The 20,714-nt window shown below is 44.5% G+C and overlaps 1 protein-coding gene across 2 annotated transcripts; it reads right to left on the minus strand.

Annotated features, from left to right (window-relative positions):
* Positions 1-10,513: 10,513 nt before the first annotated feature.
* On the minus strand, positions 10,514-15,387 carry Mcl1 (MCL1 apoptosis regulator, BCL2 family member). 2 transcript variants are annotated; one of them, XM_076861779.2, is made up of 3 exons: positions 14,596-15,378; positions 14,132-14,379; positions 10,514-13,487 (listed from the first exon to the last, which is right to left on the minus strand). In XM_076861779.2, exons 1-3 carry the CDS (start codon positions 15,260-15,262, stop codon positions 13,371-13,373), a joined length of 1,032 nt encoding a protein of 343 aa, XP_076717894.1. In that variant the 5' UTR covers positions 15,263-15,378; the 3' UTR covers positions 10,514-13,370. The 2 variants fall into 2 exon arrangements, with proteins under 2 accessions (XP_076717894.1, XP_076717895.1); XM_076861780.2 differs by lacking the exon at positions 14,132-14,379 and having other exon boundaries at positions 14,596-15,387.
* Between the last annotated feature and the right edge of the window lie 5,327 nt (positions 15,388-20,714).

Genomic DNA, 20,714 nt, shown 5'->3' on the forward strand with positions numbered 1-20,714 from the left:
CTGAGCCACCTAAGCAGTGTGAGGTCAGAATTGAAGGCAGGAAGGGTACTCAGGTTCCATCCTCAGCACCACTTAAAAATAAATAAAGGGTAAAAAAAATGCGTAAAAAGCGGAGGGCTGCTGGGGATGTGGCTCAGTGGTTAAGCACCCCCTGGGTTCAATCCCCAATATCAAAATAAAACCAAAAAACGTGCCTGGGTCAAAGGGAGAGGATCCTGGCCAGCCCCAGTCTTGCAGGTCACTCACTGGCCACTAGGAGTCACCACTTCTCCCAGTTTAGATGTGAAGTTGGGATCTTGGATCCTGAGCTATGGGGGTTCTTGGGAGGCTCTCTCTGTAAAGTCTGGGAACACAGTAGTACTTTTTTCAATCGAGGCTGAGCTGAATGGCTGCTGGCCTTTTGGGGCTGTTTTCTTCTTCTCTTTGGCCCTGTCTTTCTGCCTCCCCTTCTTTTATTAGCAATTTTCCTGTTAAGCTCTTGGTTTATTGCTTTTTGTGGGGGTGGGGGCATGATTTCTGGCCCCCTGTCCCTTGAAGAGGAAATGATTAGAGGAGGAGGAGCCTGGCCTGCCTTTAAGGGCTTTGGGGCTGGGTGAGGGAGCGCCCACAGTACTGAATGTCCTGCCAAGGACACATTCTTCAGAAGTGTCTCACCCTAGTCTCCTCCCTCTGCTCCCCCACCCCCTCCATTTTTTTCCTCAAGGTAAATAACTTTCTGAGGTGGTGTGACCCTGCAGTTCTGACACCTGAGTTCCTTACTTATGGAGACCAGATTTCCCAAGGGGTGACAGGAGTAGTTGCCCCTCCATTGAGGCAACCTTCCCATATCTGCCTCCCCTCTGCTGGCTGGCTGGCTAAGACCATTGCTAAAGGGCCTGAAGAAACAGTCTAACCCCATGACAGTGAAGGACACCAGAGCTGCCTGGGGGTCAGGGTTTCTCTAGCAGTCATCCTCCCCTCACAGGGACTCAGGCCTTCCCTGGGCTGGATGTGGCTGAGAAGGAAGAATTTGGGCATCTTGGAAGAAGACTGGATGAGGAAGGAGGCAAAAAGAGTGATGGAAGGGAAGGAAAACGAAACAGACTTAGGAGAGAGGAAAAGGGTCAAGGAAAGGGAAAGTCCAGCCTTGATGTCACAGTCCAGTCTAAAGAGATGTCAGGTGGGTTCCCCATGGATCTGTAAGGGGAGTCAAACAGGCGAGGAACCAAGGAAATGGGACCTAAGCCAGTCTGCAGACGCCAGAGGCTGAAAGTGGAGTCCGGAGGGGAGGAGGTGCAGTGCAGAACCCCAGCGCTCCCCACAGTTCCTGGAAACAGGCTGCCAGCTGGGTGGAGGCGCAGCTCAGCTGACTGGCCAGCCCTTCCCCTCCCTCTTTAGCCTCTTAAGGCTGTTGCTGGGCAGGTTTGGAGTTTGGTCTGAGTCTGAGAACCAATCACAGGTGGAGAAAGAAGCCATTTCTCCTTGTGGGGATCCCCCAGCCTCCAACACCTCTTTTCTCTTTCCCAGAACCCCTGGAGTCCCCTCACTGTCTCCAACTCTCATTTCTCAAGTGGCTCTCATCTGGGGTTTGTTTTTTTCCTCTCACTTGAAAGCTAGGACTCAGTGCAGCCCCTATGGACTCCTTCCTCTAGACAATGTGGAAGTTCTTAGGAAGGGGAACCTGACCCCAAGCAACCCCTTTTCCTGGCCCCCAAGACAGGGGTTGTGTGGCCAGACACCTCTGAAATTCTACGGAGGGTCTGAGAGAGGAAGCTGTCACCCAAAGGGCAGAGAGATGTGGTGGAGGAGCCCCTGGTTTTGGTGTGGCAGGGGGAATTTTAGGTAAGAGTTCAGAGGAACTAGACCCCGAGAATCAAAATGGGAGTGTGGTGGTGATAGGGACAAATTTGACACGTACAGAAATCAAGCATGTAGATGGACAGTGCATGTCCAGGACTCCTCATTTTCAAATATTTGCTGGGGGACCAGATGGTGGTTCTAGTCCAGGTGTATTTAGGAGTTAACTATGTCTCAGAAGTTCAGCTGGAAGCTGAGAGTGTAGCTCAGTGGCAGATCATGCTTAGTATGTGATGCCCTGGGTTCATCCCCAGCCGCCCCCCCCCCCCAAAAAAGAAAAAGAAACAAAAATTCATTTGGGTCAGGATTCCTCTCCCTTCCCCCTCCCAGCGGGTAAATACCCACCCAATTTAAGCTGCAGACTTTGGACTAAATTTAGCTCCTAGACTTCCCCAACCCCCTAGTCTTGCCTCCCTTGTAAGCAGGTGCTCACAGCTGCAGGGGTGGCCTGATTCTCTTCCCCTCCACTCTTTCAGGTTCAGCCTCTCTGATAACTGGGAGTGAAAAACACAAGAACCAGGCTGCTGGCCCAGTTAGTTCAAGAGTGTCTCAGTCTAAAGTCATGTTTTTTCTTTCAGAAAACATATGAGAAGTAAGGTTGAGGATCTAAGTAGACATTGCCAGCCGAGGGCCAGAGAACAAAATGCAGATCCTCTCCAGCAGATTCTTTTTTAATTTCTTGCTCTCTCCTTCTCCCCAGTGTAACAGATTCCATCTTAACATCCTCTCCCACCAGAGTAAATTGAACCTTGGAGCATCTTGCTAGAGTAGATTATGGTTTGGGGAGATAAGATGTAGTAGGCATAGGCTTCTTATTTCCTTTCTTCCCAAAATACCCCTCAAACAGGGGACACTGGCACACGCCTGTAATCCCAGCGGCTCCGGGGGCTGAGGCAGGAGGATCATGAGTTCAAAACCAGCCTCAGCAATGGTGAGGTGCTAAGCAACTTAATGAGACCCTGTCTCTAAATAAAATACAAAAATGGGGTTGGAGATGTGGCTCAGTGGTCGAGTGCCCCTGGTACCCCCCCCCAAAAAAAATACCCTTCAAATCCATCATCTCTGCTGCTGGGTGGGGGAAGTTAAAGCATGAGGGGTTTATTTGTCACAGGCAAGTAATGAAGAGGTGAGAGACTCCTCCTTTATACAGGAAGTAGAAAGTCTCAGGAAAGTACCTAAGTCTATGCCTGTCAACAAGAGAAACAGTTTTGAGTTAACTCAGCATAACTGGCAACAATCACCAAACTGATCTTGGGTTCCTTGACCTAGGAGGTGAGAGACAACTCAAGAGGAAGGTATTTCAGGGCTGAGGTTTGAAGGTGGGTAGATTCCAGAAGGAAATGTCCAAGGCTAATCCAAAATATGAGACATGACAATCAGCTCCTAGGGAACAAGTCACCTCAATTGAAAGGGAGGTACAGAAACAAGACAGATTAGCTCGTTTCTTCTGAGTGCCAGAGAGCAGTGCTGCAGTGGCCTGAGGAAGAGCCCCAGTAGTTTGAAAAAGGCCCCAAGTTGGAATTGTATGTGGTACTTTTCTGAGATAGGTTGCTAGTTCTCTTCTTCTTTTTTGATACTAGGGATAGAACCCAGGGGCACTTAACCACTGAGCCACATCCCCAGCCCTGTTTTGTATTTTATTTAGAGACAGGGTCTCACTGAGTTGCTTAGGGCCTTGATAAATTGCTGAGGCTGGCTTGGGACTTGCAATCCTCCTGCATCAGCCTCCCAAGCAGCTGGGATTATAGGTTGCCTGCCTCTTTCATCACAAAATGAGACTCCTCAGCTCTAGTTCAGGGTTGAGCAACATTTTTCTTTACAGAACTAGATGGTCAATATCTTAGGCTTTACTGGTCATCTCTCTGTTGCAACTACTCTTCTCTGTTTGTTGCAGTACAAAAGTAGCCATAGATGGATGATAAGTAGACAAATAGACATGCTGGTTCCAAGCAGACTTTATTTATGACACTGAAATTTTTTAAAAAAATATTTTTAGTTGTAGATGGACACAATACCTTTATTTTTATTTATTTATTTTTATGTGATGCTGTGCCTCACATGTGCTAGGCAAGTGCTCTACCACTGAGCCCCAGCCCCAGCCTCCACACTGAAATTTTTTTTTTTAATATTTATTTTTTTGGGGGGGCTGGGGATGTGGCTCAAGCGGTAGCGCGCTCGCCTGGCATGCGTGCGGCCCGGGTTCGATCCCCAGCACCACATACAAACAAAGATGTTGTGTCTGCCGAAAACTAAAAAAATAAATATTAAAACTCTCTCTTTCTCTCAAAAAAAAAAAAAAAAATTAATTTTTTAGTTTTCGGCGGACACAACATCTTTGTTTGTATGTGGTGCTGAGGATCGAACCCAGGCCGCACGCATGCCAGGCGAGCGCGCTACCGGTTGACCCACATCCCCAGCCCTGAAATTTTAATTTTATTCCATTTCAAGGTGTCATGAATATTCTTTAGAAAAAAAACTTTTTTTTCCAGTTTGGAGATGGAATCAGAGTACTCTACTACTGAGCTATATCCCAACCCTATTTATTTTTTCTTTTGATACAGGTTTTTGCTAAGTTGCCAAGTCCTACCTCAGCTTCCTAGATCACTGGGAATAACAGGTGTATGCCATCACACCCAACCAAACAGGATTTTGTAGACTTGTAAGGAATAAGAATTAATAAATGGGCTGGGGATGTGGCTCAAGCGGTAGCGCGCTCGCCTGATGTGCGTGAGGCCCGGGTTCGATCCTCAGCACCACATACAAACAAAGATGTTGTATCCGCCGAGAACTAAAAAATATTAAAAAATTCTCTCTCTTTAAAAAAAATAAAATAAAATAATTAATAAATGCACTGGTTAAGGCAGTACGTTCCTATAATCCGAGATGGAAGGCTGAGGCAGGAGGATCAGTTTGAGGCCAGCAATTTATCAAGACCTCAACTTAAGTGAGACACTATCTAAAAAAATGAGGAGGAGGAGGAGGAAGTGAAGGAGGGAATGAAAGAAAAAATAAATCCTAATTAACAAGTTTTTTTTTTCTAGGACAAACTCAAAGTAGTGTTTATGTTGTGTACTTGAAAGCAATGCAACTGCATTTCTTCTAAAAATAATCTTTACTTGAGACTTCTTACCAAATCCTTATTCTATATTACTAGTTTATAATTCAATAGCACTGATATGTGCTTCATAACTCATAACAGGGAAAGGAAGGTAGAAGACCTCCATCCTGTTTCAGATCTGGCTCCAACCATCAAACTTTGAGGTGGGGGTAAGGGTTAAAGCAGCAGGCAACCACTGGCTCCTCATCACTATTACCAAGCTCCTGTGTAGTACTGTTTGTTGTCTCTTACAACTGACAACAAGGGCTGGGGGTGTGGCTCAATGGGAGAGTTATGTGCTTGGCCTGCACAAGGCCATGAGTCCAATCTCCAGCAACACAAAACAAACTGAAAGCAAGCTGTATCATTTCAAAACATGCACTTGTGCGTGTGTGTGCGCGCGCGCGCACACACACACACACACACACACACACACACAAAAAAAACAACCCTGCATTTCAACACAAAGTTGTTTCCCTGTTTCTCTTCTCTGCCTCATGAGGGATTTCTGAGAAATGAGAAATTTCTCACTTCTCACAGCCTTTGCAGTTTTTTTTTTTTTTAATCACGAAGAGGAGTGGGGGGAGAGGAAAGGAGTTTTCTACTTAAGCATATAGTATGATTCCAAAACTTCACAGAGTAAGAAAACACCCTTATAATATCTCTTCACCTGAGGTGTGCCCCACCTTTCCTTAGATCTGGGCTCTCAAGGTCAACAGGAAATAAACAAGATATCTTGCCCTCAGGAAATTTCAGTAACAAAGCAGTGAAACTCTGCAGCTGCTCCAGTACAGCAGCCCAGCTGTCTGCTCTCCTCCCATTTCCACCAAGGACAGGAGATGGGTGGGAACTGCTCCAAGCAACCAAAGGAATGGAAAATGCAGGATAGACAGGCATAGAAGATTCAAAAATAAAATGCACAGGAAAGCAATGTTTCCGAGGGAAACTCTCTTTTTGTCTCCTAGATCAAAAAACCTAAGAGTCAAAACCAGCTCAGTACATTACAAAATGTATGGCAAAAATTTCAAAACCAGCTCCTCCTAGCTGGGTGTGGTGGCTTATTCTTGTAATCCCAGGACTCCAGAGGCAGCAGGATCACAAGTTAAAGGCCAGCCTCAGCAATTTAGCTAGGCCCTAAGCAACTTAGCAAGACCCTGTTTCAAAATTTTAAAAAAGGGGTGGGGGGAGGGTTGGGGATATCATTCAGTGGTTAAGTGTCCCTGGTTTTAAATAAAAAACAAAAACCTAGGGCCTTGTAAATGCTGAGCAAGTGTTCCATCTCTGAGCTATATCTTTGTATCCTTGGCCTAAATGTGTTTTTCGTTTGTTTATTTGTTTTGCTTTTTTGTTACTGGGGATTGAATCCAGGGGCCCCTTTTCCCTGACCTAGTCCTTTTTATTTTTAATTTTGGACAGAATCTCCCTAGTTGCTGAGGGCTTGCTAAATTGCTTAGAATGGCCTAGAACTTGGAATCTGCCTACCTCATCTGGGGTGAAAAAAGTGAGTTCTTGGGCTGGGGATGTGGCTCAAGCAGTGGCATGCTCGCCTGGCATGCATGTGGCCCGGGTTCGATCCTCAGCACCACATACAAAGATGTTGTGTCTGCCAATAACTAAAAAATAAATATTGAGAGTTTGAGTCCAATTTCTCCTCTTAACTGGAAGACCCCTGCCTTGCTGCCATGACCCCTTCAATTAAACTGCTTTGTTTTGTTTTCCCTCAAGACAGGGGTTTGAACCTAGGTGCATTCTACCTGAGCTATATCTCCACCCTTTTCCGACAGGATCTTGCTAAATTGTCCATTCTGGCTTTGAACTTGTGATCCTCCGGCTTCAACCTCCCAAGGAGCTGTGATTACAGATATGTGCCATTCTGCCTGGATGCCTTCTTAAAAAAAAAGTGGAGCCAGGCGTGGTGGGGCACACCTGTAATCCCAGCAGCTCAGGATGCTGAGGGCAGTAGGATCACAAATTCAAAGCCAGCCTCAACAATTTAGCATGACCCTAAGCAACTTAGTAAGACCCTGTCTCAATATTAAAAAATAAAAAGGGCTGGGAATGTGGCTCAGTGGTTAAGCGCCCCAGGGTCCAATCCCTAGTAGCAAAAAAAGAAATATTTAATAATAAGAATAAAGTGGAAAACCTAAGGTGAAACCTAACATTAAATGTTTTTTTTCTCCTTGTCTGCTTCCTTGGCTCTCTTTCCCAGCACACCTTGTCCCCAGCTAACTTGAATAAACATACACATGTGACCACATGAGGGCGGGAAGAATACCAAGTGGGGGTGGTGAAATTCTGAATGGAATGCAGCCTCAGCCAGTTAGGGGGCTCTGGGCTGAGACCTCTGGCACTGGCTGTGGATTTATACAAGTAAAGAAGCCAAAACAATGAGCTCATGGGCAGGAATGCAGCTTGTGGGGAAGTCTGGGCGGCCAGAGCAAACTGGTTTTTTGAATCAGGGTGGGAATAGCAATAACCAAGTCTCCCATGGGAACAAAATTGGGGAAAGTAGCAGCTACCATTCAGCATTTTGGGGGTCCAGTTAACTAACTTCCAGGGGCTGTCCCACATCAAAGTTGTTCTGCAGAGATTGGAGTGTTCCCAAATCTATACTCAAAAACTTGTTTCCCTCAATTTAGCAGCAGCAACTTAGCAAGACCCTGTCTCAAAATAAATTGCGACTGTACAAATATATAGAAACAAATCTGATCATTACTTACAACTATGAAAAATGTGGAAAAAAAGATTTAAATTTTAAAAATACAAAGGACAAGGACTATAGTTCAGTGGTAAAGTACCCCTGAGTTCAATCTCAGGACCAAGGGGGATGGGGGTGGGGAGCAGTTCTGACCTGGCATGGAAGTATGCTTGCCAGGTGGCTGAAGCAGGAGTGGTCACTTGAGCCCAGGTGTTTATGGTTAGCCTGATCAACATGGCAAACCTGTCTCCAAAAAACAATCAAACTGATTCTAAGAGGTGTTTGATAATCAGCCTAGATGCAGGTTCCCAGCCCAGATCTTTGCACATGCTTCACATAATATGGGCTGGGGAGGTAGCCCAGTAGTAGAGCCCTCCCCTAACATGCCTCAGGCCTGGTATTGGATCCAGAGCACTGAAATAAAACATTGTAACAACTTTGCAACTAAGAGGGACAGAATTAAAATTTCAAATCTTGAAACTAAGGCCTTTGAACAGAGTGTGGGAAAATTCCAAAGGACTAAATGGATTATGGTGTGAATTACATGCCTGCAATTACTGCAACTTTGAGGGGTGAGGCAGGAGGATAGCAAATTTTTTTGAGGCCAGCCTCAGAAATTTAGTGAAACTGTCTTGGGGGGGGGGGGGAGTTAGGAATTGTAGCTCAGTGGTAGCCCTGGGTTAAATCCATGGTGTACCCCCCACCCACCCACTTCTGAATGATACAAACACTAATTTCTGAAATCACTGGATAAATCAAGCAAAAAAAAAAAAAAAAAAAAAAGTAGTAGAATAATCAGCTGATCCTCTTGAATTCCAGGAATAAAATGGCCTGAGCTTTGGGCATCTGACTGGAACTATGCTACACACTAGCTGTCACAATTATTTTAAAGAAAACATCTTCCCCCTTTGGGACCCAGAGATTGAAGGCAAATGCTTAGTCTATACCCTATCACTGAGCAACACCTCCAGACCCAAGAGAAAAACTTTTTTTTAATATATATATATATATATTTTTTTTTTTAGGGGCTGGAGTTTTGGCTCAGAGGTAGAGCACTTGCCTAGCACGTGTGAGGCACTGGGTTCCATCCTCAGCACCACATAAAAATAAATAAAATAAAGGTATTGTGTCAAACTACAACTAAAAAATATTTTAAAAATTTTTTTTAGTTGTTCATGGACCTTTATTTATATGTGGTAATGAGAATTGAACCCAGTGCCTCACATGTGCTACGCAAGCGCTCTACCACTGAGCCCCAGCCCCAGCCTAAGAGAAGTTTTTTGAAAGGAAACAATATAAATGAGGACCTGCCTCTAAAAAATCACAAAACAGGAACTGAAAGTTTGGTGGTATCAAATAAAGGGAAGTGTTGACTACTGACTCCTCTAGTGATTCAGGTTACCTAGTTACTATCTGATCAGTTTTTAAGGTGCTGTGCACTCGGCATGCCTGTAATCCCAGCTGCTCAGGAGGCTGAGGCAGAAGGATCTGAGTTCAAAAGTCAAGCTCAGCAACTGAGGTGCACCCAGTAACTCTGAGATTACAAAATAGGGCTGGAGATGCGGCTCAGTACCCCTCCCCCCAGGGAAAAAAAGTTCTTTAAGGTGTAAAACTTGTAAGACTTTTGCTACCAATATTCATATAACAATACAAGTGGGAGCAAGAGCACTGGGCAGAACTTGACCCAGGCCAAGATTTGGAGCCTCCTGTCTGTCCTTAAGTGGGTACTTTTCTCCCATCACACCTCTATGCTTGGGAGGGTCATTTGTAGAAAGCAGTTTTATAATAGAAAATTATTGCCTTCTGGTAATGAAGCTCTAGAAGGGTGCTTTTGTGTGAAAAGGGATGTTAAATACACAACTAAATGGGAAAATGAATCTTTGTTTGATTAGCATTTTGTGCTAAGGGCTGAAAATCGGCATGCAAACCTCTCATTTGCACATTTCCATGGTGATTCAGCTCCCTTTCAAGATAGTTGAAAATAAGGGCTTGCTCAAGTTTTTGAAATTGACTATCATCATCATCTCCTTTTTTGGGAGAGGAAGGGGGAAAAGCACTTAACAGTACCAAGAACTTCCTCAAAACTTGAATTCTTCTAGTTTCATTTCAAAAAGTTAAGAGGGAACATGAAATAACAGCTTTTTATTTATTTATTTTAGATGTAGATGGACACAATAACTTTATTTTTAAAATATGGTTTCAGGGATCCAACCTAGTGCCTCTCACATGCGAGGCAAGCTCCCTACTACTTACTGAGCCACCACCCCCGCCCCATGAAATAACAACTTTAAACAAACCCTCACCTCAGAAATATACTTGGTGACTCAAATCTGGACAGGGATTTTGACTTTTGTATTAAATGTATTCTAACTGAAGTACTAGAATCACTCTAAAGTGCAGTAGTAATACATTTTATTAAAGAACCAACACCTTAACTCTCTCTCCCTCTGGAGGTAGACAGCATTCAACATCCACATTCCTTGCTTTACCCCAAAAGACTCTGTTAAGATTGCCCCTATGCTCCACTGAATATGTATCTTACTTTCATAAAAAAACCTGTGTTTGGGGCTGGGGATGTGGCTCAAGCGGTAGCGTGCTTGCCTGGCATGCGTGCGGCCCGGGTTCGATCCTCAGCACCACGTACAAAGATGTTGTGTCCACTGAGAACTAAAAAATATTTAAAAAATTCTCTCTCTCTCTCTCCCCCACTCTCTCTTAAAAAAAAAAAAAAAAAACCTGTGACCACCCAACACCTCTAATTTAAATGAAACTCTTTGCTCTATATTAATCTATGCATATTTGCTCAGCTGACTTCCCTAACAAGGCTTGCCTAAGAGGGGGAAGAAAAGTGTCAATAGAAAAGACCCATATCACACCTTACATTTGGAAAAAAAAAAAATGATTTTTTTTTTTTATTTTCTCAGGAAAACAGAAGTTAGGGAAACACACTACATTTTACAACCCACATTGATTTGTAGTTGGTCCCAATTCTTCCTGGAACAGCTGTCAAAAACACTAGCTGTTTAACCAGAACCAAAGTGTTCACCCCACAGAATGCACATGGACACCACTAGAGGACTGCATGTTTTTCCCTGAGAGAAGCAGAAAACAAACAGAAGTCGCTGAGAAAGCCATTTCAAGCAGCTCCTCCCTTTTCCATTCTGGAGGATTTGCCTGAACTATGCAGCTAGTCAGCACTTGGACCACGTGCCTCTTCTCCCTATAAACCAATTATTCCCCCTCTTCCCAAACCATTTGGGTTCTCTAACCCCTCAGTGTTCTGGACCCCAAATACCAACTAAGATCCAGTCTACCTACTTTTAGCAGTCACGCCTAGTGAATTGGGAAGTGGTGCTTCTAAACACCAATTTATGTCTATGCCTTATTTCCACAACTGGATTTGGGGAGACAGTCCTTTTAGTCACCTAAACCAGATCTTAAGATTAATTAAAAACCACATAAAGTGCTTTTAGGTCTTTAGAGATAGACATGATATAAATAACTGGCTTATGATCAAGAACGATAAATACATAGGTAAAAATAGCTCTAGCAAGATGACCTTATGGCTCTGGAGATGGGCAGGCAAGGCAATTCTTCCCCATTACATTCTTAGTCATTTTATTCATACCTATTTTTATCTGGAGTCCACAGACTAAAGGTCATGTTTTGGAGCTGAAGCTTTCAAATGACCCTTGTTACAACAGCTTTCTTCAGTTTACCACTAGCTTTTATAAAGACTCTTTGAGGTTGTTTTAACAGAGCTCACTTCTTCAGGTAAAATTTAAGTGAGCTTACTCATATACAAAGGGGACTTCAGAAAGCCAATGTAAAATGATGTTCTCCTGAAAATTCTTAAAAGGACTTTTGAAACCTTTTCCCCCACAGAACAGGTTTAAAGCAACTGAAAAGTTATCAATCCATGAAAAAGAGACTTCCTCCCACCACCATTGACTTATTGTTCCAGCACCCATCACTACCTCTCAACAGGATAAAATCCATAAAAGATGAAGATCTGCTGACTCTTGGGGGAAGGGGGGGGCATTAGGGAGGAAAGGGGTCACTCAGGTGCATAGTGCTGAAAATTAACAGGTCTAGTAAAATTCAGGGATGGCAGGGTAAAGATGCAGACATTGATATAAATATCTGAAGAGGGAGCAGAACAAGCAGCATATATTTCAACAAAGGACAGGAAGTAAATGTGTTCAATACAACATCAGGTTTGAAATCAACAGAGATGACAATGGAAAAATTCAAAACAAAGCTTGGGAATCATTAATAGAAAAGAATCAGTATTTCTTTTATTGATGTATGAGGCTTAAACCTGTATTTGAACAAGCAAGCCCCATAATAGCACCATAGTTAAGACTCTAGCCTGCTTTTCCAAGCCATCATTTTATAACTTATTAGGCAAACAAGGGATCAAATGTCTTTCATCCACCTGATGTTATCTTTTTATAAACAATGCTAACTAGTCCCACTTGGAACAGCTGAAAATCTTTCAGTAAAAGCTTTAAAGATGAGCTCACTCACTCAGTCTAAATTTTACCAGTTAAATTAGGTCAAATGTAAGGAACTCAAATGATTAGTTGCCTAATCAGAGCCCATTATTTTTAAATCACTAGCCTACTCCCCCCACCCCTAAAAACAACCTCTCAAAACTCCACTTAGACTCAATTATTGAAAACCTATACATAACCAAGTGAAAGGATTAATTTTCATTCAACAACTTCTTAATCCCAGGTTTTTCAAATAAAAACCTATCTAAGGAATACTTACCAATACCAGATTGGAAAATTAAAGCCTGCATAGTTATAAATCAGATTTGTCCCACTACAACCAGGTTGCATACAATTACAAATTGATTCTGTATATACTCTAGAACTGACCTGGAGAAAGTTTAGAATAGAAAAGCTGTAAGAAGAAATAGACTCCTAACTACAGAAGTTACAATTTTCAAAATTTAAATTCAAGACTTTTCTCCCTTTATGTTCACAGAAATATTTTCTCTGTAAAAATATACACATTTTTACAGACAAATACATTTACAAGCTGTTTCTGTCCTAAAAAATGAGAATATTCCACATTTGTAACTAAATGAGCCTTAAGTCAAGTATTCATGGCAATTACTATGCTAATGAGACTCATTCAAATCAAGCCAAAGTAGAACAGGCATAAAAGTCTGAACACTTGGATCTTCTATTCAAGAAAATATATGGGAGAAAGCTAATCACAGAGGAAAAGCTTCCCTTCACTGTTGCACAGTAATGAGGCTTCTAGTCATAGCTCAATTACTTGTAGCTTAAATTTTTCTTTACAGATCACTGGCATCGCCAGTACTTCTCTTTTCACACTATGGGAAATTAATGAATTCGGCGGGCATATTTAATGAATTTTATGACTAGTCTGGCTACTGACCTCTCTTCTGGTTCTAGACAAGGAAATTAAGTTTTTCCATTAAATCTAACAGTCCTCCTCTGTGGCCTCCCAGTTTGCTTGGTGCTGAAAGTGAACTTTGCTTCTTTCATACAGTGAATTCTTCAAAGGGGACTACTTTTCCCATGTATTTATTCTTGTTAGACATAATCCTCTTGCCACTTGCTTTCTGGCTAGGTTGCTAGAGTGACACTCTTGGAGGTTACAGCCTGGGGAGCTTGAAGTCCAACTTCCATAAATACATTTGATTTCCCAGAAGTTTTGGTGGCTGGAGTTGGTTAACAGTCAACTATTGCACTTACAAGGCTATCTTATTAGATACGCCAAACCAGCTCCTACGCCAGCAACACCTGCAAAAGCCAGCAGCACATTTCTGATGCCGCCTTCTAGGTCCTCTACATGGAAGAACTCCACAAACCCATCCTAGAAAACAAAAAAGAAAAGACCATTTTCAAGTATGGGTTTCTGCCCTCTTAAAAACACCATATACACAGAAAAGATGAATTTTAATGTCTAATAAGGCACCCCCACCAAAGCAGTGATGAACCAATTATTATTCATCTTTGGGCTGCGAGACATTTTTTTGGAGTCCTTCAGTAAATGAGCACCCATAACAGTTAAATGTCACTTTACTGTACTACTGGTCATATTATGACAACCTAAAAAGACCCACCCCACGCCAAAAATTACTACCTCAAACCCCCACCACGTAAGTGCTTAACTGTGCAGATCAGTATTTCTCACTGTGGTTAAGTACCCTCTGCATCAGAACCATCTGGGTGTTATGCTGAACACAGGTCCCATCCAGTAAGGGACCTCCTAGGAATGTATCTTAATGACTATACCCAGGGGACTTTCATTTCTTCAGGGTTTGAGTCCACGGGTCTGACGATTATCCGACTGAATTACAATAACCTACAGAAAACCAGGACCTCTGATACAATTCAGGACGGCCACACACTCTCCCTACAAACCCCTTCTTCACCAGCGCCCGGCAGGCAGGGGTCCAGCCCGCGCCCGGGAGCCCGGAGTTAGTCGCCGCCGCGGCAGGCCTGGCCCTCACTTACCCAGCCTCTTTGTTTGACCAGCCAGTCCCGTTTTGTCCTTACGAGCACGTCTGTGATACTTTCTGCTAAGGGTTCAATGCAGCTTTCTTGGTTTATGCTCTTCAAGTGTTTGGCCACAAAGGCACCAAAAGAAATGAGAGTCACAATCCTGCCCCAGTTTGTTACTCCGTCACTGAAAACATGGACCATCACGCGAGACAGAGACTTGACATCATCCTCGTTTTTGATGTCCAGCTTCCGAAGCATGCCTGGGGAGAAAAGCACGCACGTCCTCGTGGCCCCTTTGTCTCGGCCGGGCCGCGGTCGCCTGCCCACCCGCGGCGGGGAGGTCGCTCTACACTGACGCTACCGAGCTGGGGTGGCCCCACTCGACTGCCATCCCCCCTTCCGCGTCTCTGGACAGGACTGCACTTCCAAAAGCACCGGGCCCGGCCCGCCCGTCCGGCCGGCGGGCGCCGCCTTACCTTGGAAGGCCGTCTCGTGGTTGCGCTGCACTCCGTCGCCGACCCGCCGCAAGGTCTCCAGCGCCTTCCTGCTGGCGGCCCCCGACCCGCGCAGCGGCTTCGCGTCCTTGGCGCCGGTCGCCTGCTCGCGGAGGTACCGCGAGATGATCTCCAGCGACTGCCGGTACAGCTCGTCCTCCTCCTCCTCCGCGGGCGGCGGCGTCGACGGCAACGACCCGTCCGCGCCGGGGCTCTTGGCGGCCTCCCCAACCAGCTCCAGCAAGGGCAGGACCGCCGGCCGCTTCCCGAGGGGCTCGGGCTCGTAGCCGTCCAGCTCCTCTTCGGGCGACATGGCGGCGGCGGGGGCTTCCATCTTCTCAGGCGGCGACACGCAGTAGGTGGGCGCGAAGAAGAGTCGCCTCGCCGGGGTCTCGGTGACGTCGGGGACCTCGGCGCCAATGGGCACCGGCCGCGCGACCCTTCGGGCGTCCTGCGCCTGGGCGGCTGGGGAGCTTCCGCCCGAGAGCGCGCCGGCTTCCCCTCCCCCTGCCTCTCGCCGGGCCGCGGCCTCCTTCTCGGCGGCCAAGAGCTGCGCTCCCGGCGGGGTGGCGCCGCCGCTGGCCCCCAGCCCGGCGCCCCCGCAGTAGAGGTTGAGTCCGATGACCGCGTTCCTCTTAAGGCCGAACATCGCACGCCGCCACCACAGTTTCCAGTCCGTGCGAGAAGATTACGGAGGCCTGGACTCCTCTCTCAAAGGAGGCGGAAGTAAGGAGTGGGAGAGGCGCTCCTAGATCACGGTTTTAGAGCCGGTCCTACGCGCTGGCGTCAGAAAAACCGAAAAACCATAAAAGGGGAATAGGGGCGGAAGCTTCCGGAGAGTTGCGCATGGCTCTTACCGGCCGGGGCGGGGCCGGGGCGGCGACTTCCGTTCTCCAGGCCTCCGGCTGCCGGTTACGTAACGGCGGTTCCGCGCTCTCGGGCTCGTGCGCCTCGGCACCGCCTCGTGCGGTCTGGGACGTGATCGGGTTCCTCCTCGGTCCACGCGCCGACTCGCGAGCCCCCGTTTTTGTGTGCCAGAGGTTTTGTCTGTTTTTCCTCTCGGCTACTGGGGGTTCTGCTCAGCGGCGCTCAGTTGAAGTTTTTGAGACAGGGTCTCCTAAAGTTCAGGAGACCAGGATATCTTGGAACTTGCCATCCTCCTGTTTCAGCCTCCCGAGGCGCTGGGATCCTAGGTGTGCGTTATCTTGCCCGGCTTGTGCCAGTTTTCTTTCTTTTTTTTTTTTTTTAATATTTATTCTTAAGTTTTAGGTGGACACAGTATCTTCATTTTACATATATGTGGTGCCAAGGATCGAACCCAGTGCTTCGTGCATGCCAGGCAAGCACTCTACCACTGAGCCACAACCCCAGCCTTTTCTATATGTATATATTAGGCGTAGATGGATACAGTACCTTTATTTTATTTATTTTTATGTGGTGCTGAGGATTTGAACCTAGGGCCTCATACATGCTAGGAGAGCGCTCGAGCGCTGAGCCACAAATAAGCCTCAATTTTTTTCTTTTTTTTTTTGTACCAGGGATTGAACCCAAGGGCGCTTAGCCACTGATACACATCCACAGCCCGTGTTTTGTTAATTTTTTTTTTTTTTTTTATGAGTTTAGAGACAGGGTCCTACTAGGTTGCTTACAGCCTCACTAAGTTGCTGAGGCTGGCCTCGAACCTGCGATCCTCTTGCCTCAGCCCCCTGGGCCTGTTGAGACTACAGAGGAGTGCCACCTCGGAGGTTGAGGAAAAATGGGATGAGGAGCAAGTCTTATGTGGGTTAAATAAAAGGGCAGAGAACAAGAATCTTATGTTATATGCCATGTATGTCAACTTCAATTGAAGGTTAAAAGATCTCTAAAAATAATAATAGCTAGAATTTGAGAATAAGGTACTTGAGGAACATAAGCAGGATAAGTTAAACAAGGTTCATAGTCATTGAAGTATGGTTTAGCAGGGTGTGAGGAACAGGACTGTTATCCCAGCTGGTTTGTTTTTTTTTTTAATTATTTTAATCTTTATGTGGTGCTGAGGATCAAACCCAGTGCCTCCCATATGCTAGGCAAGTGCACTGTCACTGAGCCACAGCCCTGGCCCTAGCTGATCTTGAACTTGAAATCTTCCTGCCTCAGCCTCCAGAGTCGCTGGGATTAAAGGCATGTGCCACCAAGCTCAACCCAAAATATTATTTTATCAGGTAGTGAAGTGCAAGGAAATTGAGGAAATAGCAAAAGCAATGGCTTTTCCTTTCTCAGAGGCTGTAAAAGAAATGCAAGTTTCACTTTATAAACCAAGAAATCTGGAGTCCACCAATTCTACTGCAGTTTGTTAGTTTACTCTTCTATGTTCCTAAATGTCTCTTGGAATCTCCTATCAAACTGCCAATATTTCTTCCTCCCTTCTTCACAGAAAACTGAAGGAATCAGAAGAGAAAACTTCATTTCCCTTCCCTAAATCTACTAATTTACTGCTGTTGTTCCCATCCTGTCTGCCTTTCCTGTGGTTAAAATGAATAAACCTCTGCTAAGATCAGCCTCTTCACATGTGGGTTGAATCCTATCTCCTTTGCCTACTGACGTACTCGCAGTTATCCCTTTATAATCACACATCATCCTGTTTATGGAAACATTTTCATCAGTATATAAACTTAATATTCTTTCTCACAAACTTAACCAAAATTCTTTAATACTGTTTTATTTTGTTACAGGATTTCATATTGTGCAGTCTTTTCTTGAATTCCTGACTCAAGTCTCCCTCCCACCTCAAACTTCTGAGTAGACTGTAGAGCTTATTCTACCACATCCAGCTTGAGCTTCCTTTTTTTTTTTTTTTTTTTTCTTTGTACTGGGAACTGAACTCAGGAGTGCTTAATGTGAATTATGATAAGATATTATCTGTTTTACACTTAACCACTGAGCCACATCCCCAGCCCTTTTTTTATATTTTATTTAGAGACAGGGTCTCACTGAGTTGCAAGTGCCTCATTAAATTGCTGAGGCTGGCTTTGAACTCCTACTTCAGCCTCCCAAGCTGCTGGAATTATAGGCATGCACTACCAGGCCCAACTTGATGCTTCCTTGTATAGCAAAAACTTCAACCTCCTAAACTCATTTTCTCTCTTGAGCCCAGTTCAGTTAACTTTTCATTCCTACCACTCCAAAGAAACCATTCTTGTAGATATTATCACTGGTCTCAGTGATCTTTTGCAACCTTCCTTTTACCTGACTTCAAGCAGTCTTTGATGTGATTGATTAGTGCATTTGGAACACTTTATTCATGTACCTTCTAGAGTACCATATACCCCTAGTTTTTCCTTCTTCCCCACTGTCTACTCTTTAGGTTTATTAATTTCTTGATGCTATCCACTTGATGAGAACACTCACCCTGCTTCCTTTTGTAATCCTACTTATGCCTGGCTCATGGCAGATGCTCCACTGTTGAATGGATAAATTGAAATGTTAATAACAAGATATATAGAAAAGTGGGATGGGGCCTTATTACTGAAGGGTTTGAAAGTCAGTCAAAGAGGTATTTGGGCATAAGCAGAATAGGTAAACAAGGTTCATAGTCTTTAAAATATGGTTAAGCAGGGTGTGGTGGCACAGGACTGTAATCCCAGCTGGCCTGTAATCCCACTAACACTAGGATACCATGATGTTTGCTATGATTTAACTTCATTAATTGTATTAGAATAGATTAAGAGAGAAAGGATTAGAGGCAAAGAAATAAAGTAGGAGGCCACTGCAACATGACAGCCAAGAAATAATGGTAAGCCAGGCATGGGCACATCCTGCAATTTCAGCAACTTGGGAGGTTGGGGCAGGAGGATCACAAGTGGGAGGCCAGCCTGGGCAATGAGACCCTGTCTCAAAATAAAAATACAAAGGGCTGAGGACATAGCTCAGTGGTACAGTGCCCTTGGCTCAATCCCAAGTACAGAAGAAAAAAAAAATACTGAGTGATAGTAAAGTAGAATTAGAGAAGGTCAGTTTAAACTCTGTGGAGGCAGAGTCCATAGGACTTAATGACTAAGATGATGATAGAATGTGACATTATGATAAGATAGTTATCTGTATTACACAAGGTAAATGGGTGGCTACCTTCTAGATTCTTAGAGAACCACTGCTCTCACCAGTAGGCGAAAGGGTTTGTGCAGCAGAGACAAGAACCAATATGATCTCTTGGAGGTCCTGTCCTCAGGGAATTTTCCCCCCTTTGAGCGGGACTCATTATGTTGCCCAGGCTGACTTCAACTGGGCTCAAGGGATATGTCTCGCTCAATCTCCTGAGTCGCACTTCAGGACTACCACTGTACCTATCTCCGCCTCTTGAGTAGCTGAGGTTATAAGCCTGTACCATTGCACCTGGCTTCTTTTTCTTTTTTAGGTCCCATATAAACTCATGCTTTGAGAGACTTTCTGTTAATGTAAATTTCCAGAACTACTGGAGTAACCTGTTCTCTTCCTCTAACCTAAGGCTAATAATCTTTTCCCCTTTAAGCTTAATGGCAAATTTATACCTTCCTTCTTTCCTCTCCTGTTCCCTTTGCCATAATCTTTCATATTGTTCCTCTATCATCAGTTCGTCCCACCATAATCAATAATTTTTGTGTAAACATAATGACACCTAGTCTCCACAGGTATCACTGGCATATAATTAGAGTTTAGCAATCTCTCAGGTGTGACAAACATTGCTAGTTGACTTATCTGATATTCATTCTCCCCTTCTTCCTTTCTGACATACCCCAGAGTTTTGTTTTTGTTTTTGTTTTAAAGAATTACAACAGGGACTGGGGATGTGGCTCAAGCCATAGTGCGCTCGCCTGGCATGCATGCGGCCTGGGTTCGATCCTCAGCACCACATACAAACAAAGATGTTGTGTCTGCCGAAAAACTAAAAAATAAATATTAAAAAATTCTCTCTCTCTCTTAAAATAAATAAATAAAGTTCTAAACCCACTTAAAAAAAAAAAAAAAAAAAAAAAAAAAAAACAGCCGGATCACTGTTCACATCAAATTTAAAAAAAAAAAGAATTACAACATGTTTAGCTTTCCAGAACCCTCCTTCCACTTTAAGAACACTGATAAAACTAATTGTGGTGAAGTAGCCTACTGGTTTGGGAGAGAAGTATAATTATAAATGATTGTCATTCATTCAACACTCAAGTTATTAAGCTGGGGATACAAAAGGAAATAAGGCATGTCCCTTGTCTTTAGGTACATAATGAAGAATTATAAAATAGCTGGGGATGTAGTTCTGTGGTAGAGCACGTGCCTCGCATGCACCAGGTCCATCCCAGAAATTAAAAACAAAACTAGGGCCAGGATATAGCTCAGTTGGTAGAGTGCTTGCCTCACATGCACAAGACCCTGGGTTCAAATCCCAGCACCACAAAAAGCAAACAAACCGAAAAACCACTACACTGGGTAGTGGGGAATGGTAACATACTCCTGTAATCCCAACTGCTTGGGGGCTGAGGCAGGAGAATCACAAGTTCAGAGTCAGCCTCAGAAACTTTATGAGGCCCTGAGCAAGTTAGTGAGACCCTGTCTTGAATATAAATTAACAAGGGCTGGGGATGTGGCTCAGTGATTGAGCACCCCTTGGTTCAATCCCTGGTACAGAAAGAAAACTAGCAGGGCATGTTTTCCATGTAATCCCTGTTTATAATCCCAGCAATTGGAGAGACTGAGGCAGGAGAATCATAAATTCAAGATCAGCCTTGTCAATTTAGTGAGGCCCTAAGCAAATTAGAAAGACCCTGTCTCAAAAAAAAAAAAAAAAAAAAAAGCGGAGATTGTGGGTGGGCTGGGGATGTAGCTCAGTGGTAAACCGCCCCTGGGTGCAATCTCTGGTAGTCCTCCCCCCCACCCCCACCCTGCCCCACTGCCCCCTGCGGGGTGGAGGGGGGAATTTCCGGAGAAGGGGTAGGGACTGGGCTCAGTGGTTAAGTGCCCCTGGATTCAATCCCCTGTACCAAAAGCAAAACAAACAAACAAACAAACCTGAATCATTATAAATCAACATGGCATTCAGTAAAATTCAAACAAGGAAGAGAACTTTAACCTTATAAACTGGATCACTGCCAACACTACTA

Source organism: Callospermophilus lateralis, chromosome 7 (genome assembly GCF_048772815.1).
Source record: "Callospermophilus lateralis isolate mCalLat2 chromosome 7, mCalLat2.hap1, whole genome shotgun sequence".
Taxonomy (NCBI): Eukaryota; Metazoa; Chordata; class Mammalia; order Rodentia; family Sciuridae; genus Callospermophilus; species Callospermophilus lateralis.